Source organism: Sardina pilchardus, chromosome 18, assembly GCF_963854185.1.
Source record: "Sardina pilchardus chromosome 18, fSarPil1.1, whole genome shotgun sequence".
NCBI classification, from domain to species: domain Eukaryota; kingdom Metazoa; phylum Chordata; class Actinopteri; order Clupeiformes; family Clupeidae; genus Sardina; species Sardina pilchardus.
Window position 1 is genome coordinate 18,753,314 of NC_085011.1, and position 2,500 is coordinate 18,755,813.

The window sequence follows — 2,500 nt, forward strand, 5'->3', positions numbered from 1 at the left end:
TTGGAGTGAAACCATGATAAGTTATCACACCCTTAACCAAAATAAAATATAAATTATATTCCAAGCCACAGAACACAATAGCGTGGAACAGTACAGTTTCATAAAATTGTTCCATCACAGATCACACACACAAAAATAGCCCACATTAGTTTGGTTACACTTTATATAAAGTGTATATTACACTGTTTCAGATGCTTTGTTACAAACCCTTATCTACTCATACAGTATATAGTAATGAATAAATCTTCTGTACTTAGCAATTACATACCTGCATATTACACCTACCTGGTATCAAATTATGGTCTTTGATTTTACTGGTTGCAGTCAAGATACAACTTGAGGACGGTCTGCCTTTCTGTAGCTCTGTCAACATAAGGTGTCCATTTACTGATCAGTATCTACTAATCACCTGTTCTGTAAATACCACATTCAGGGCACTGTTGGCATTGCATTCTGATTTGCTGTAGAAACATGACACAACATGCATTGTATAGCATACAGTACACTGTTACTCTTTCAAATCCCTTACTGAAAACCACACTAATAAGAAGATTTATTTACACACTCCAAATAAACCGTAATTGTCCATCTCTGTGTCAATTCTAGCAGTATTTACATTGTGTTTACAAAATAAACATTTATATTTACAAAATGTTTAAGAATTGATCATTATCACAGACCACCGTTATAGGCATAATAATTATCTCCGTTATCAACAAACATTTTAGCAGTCGTCTGTTAAAACACAAGTGCTACCTAGTCTAGACCAGTTAGTACAGCACAGTCCTGTTACGTCTAGACTTGATTAAAAAAAACTATGCTTGTACTTCAGCGGAATAAACAAAATGCTCTTGTCTGTCATTGTGTTAGCGCTTCTTTTACAACCACATCCTAATGGATTCCCTTCTGGGCCTGCCGGCATCTCCGTTCTCTTGAAAGGAACGTGAAGCGCGTGCGTCACCGCCCAGCAATTTAGTACCCAGGGGTCGCTGGTAAGTCAGCTGAGTGCGAGTCTAGCAGGACAGTGACTTAAGAACAGGATTTAGGAGTTGGTCGCTGAGTACAGAATGATCATTGCAGATACCGTAGTTGGCCAGCCCATGTTTATTGTTAGTAAAATAGTAGCGCGACAGCGGATGTGAGCTATTTTAAAAGTATAACTGTTTAATGGCGCCTGTTGATTCGGAGACTAAAGTTCCAGCATGGCTGTCATGACCAAAATAACAAACAAGGCATTCAAATTGGGATGACAGCATCCGCCAACAATAAATAAACATGCTGGCACAAGAGAAATTCCTTTTAAATCAAATAAGCCCATAGGCTACAAGTTGCTGTCAATAGGAAACTGTTTCTTTCTTAGGTATGATAATAACACTGTCTCGACATGAGAAGTATTCACTGTGTTAAGTTATAACTGTAATAATACAAACTAATTGTGCAAACATTTGCGCCTATAAGACGAACCATTTGGTCATGGCGTCCAATCAGCGTGAACTCGCAAGTTGCGCAGGCCTAAGGCTACTTTTCAATAACTTTTTTTTCAAGAGTCGATTCTGATACTCCATCAGTCACTGAACTTCTATAGGATTTTTGAAGAGGCATGCCAAACTTTTTAGGGTTCAGCCCTACATGTGTGTCCCAATAAGAAGTCCCATTCCTGACGTCATGTCTGCTTGAGATTGGCTGCTCGAGTCTGACACACTAACTCCTGCCCTTACACACACAGGGAAACTTTTTAAAACAGTTTTCTATCTCATCTGCACACTCGATAGGCATATAGCAGCCTTAACATCTGCTGCCCAGCTCCGCATCTTCTCTGGAATAAGACGCTGCTCTGTATAGTTTTCTTGCGCGGTTGTAGCGCATTTTGTCATATTGGTTTTCACCTCCTTTTTTATTATTATTTCGCCGGAGTTTTTACTGTATTTAGAATTGTAATGGTCTCTTTTCTAAAGTTTGCGTGGTATAACATGAGCGAAGAGTAAATGACTACTTTTAGGACTACTTCTACCGTACTTTTCCTACTTGCGTTAACTTGGAGTTAATACATTTTCAAATAGGCTATCCCCCAAACGGACATCGCATTTGTAATCAGCTTTCAACGTGTAACTTTTTCCTCCTCAAAAGTTTCTCCTCGTAGGATTTTAAGAGGATCGTGAATGGATATGGCTTGGATCAGATGGAACCTTTTGTTTTCCATAGGTTTGTTCGTCTCACCGGCGTTTGTATCCATGGATCAGAGCGGCTTTAGGAGATACTACGTGTTGCAACCGGGACCGAGCGGTTCGGACAGGGTGCATGTGAGCTCCATTTCATCCCGCTCAGGAGCCGCAGGACAACCGCAAACCTATAACGTCGAACTAACGGCCAGCTTCGCCGGCGGCCAGGTTCGAACCCGCAGGATGGGCAATCAGGCGACCCAAAGTATCCCGCTCCGCCAGGACTCACAGCAACAGTTTACGCAGCAACAGATCGTCAGGCATACAAGTCACCAAGTTAA

General features: G+C 40.9%; 1 protein-coding gene across 2 annotated transcripts in view; it reads left to right on the top strand.

Annotated features, from left to right (window-relative positions):
• Positions 1-1,785: 1,785 nt before the first annotated feature.
• The window catches only part of ltbp1 (latent transforming growth factor beta binding protein 1), a 143,094-nt gene continuing 142,379 nt past the window's right edge, over positions 1,786-2,500 (top strand). For both annotated transcript variants that reach the window (XM_062519278.1, XM_062519279.1), the window contains exon 1: positions 1,786-2,500. This exon is cut by the window's right edge and continues 9 nt beyond it. In XM_062519278.1, the coding sequence (XP_062375262.1) occupies positions 2,160-2,500 (341 nt within the window). In that variant the 5' untranslated portion in view covers positions 1,786-2,159.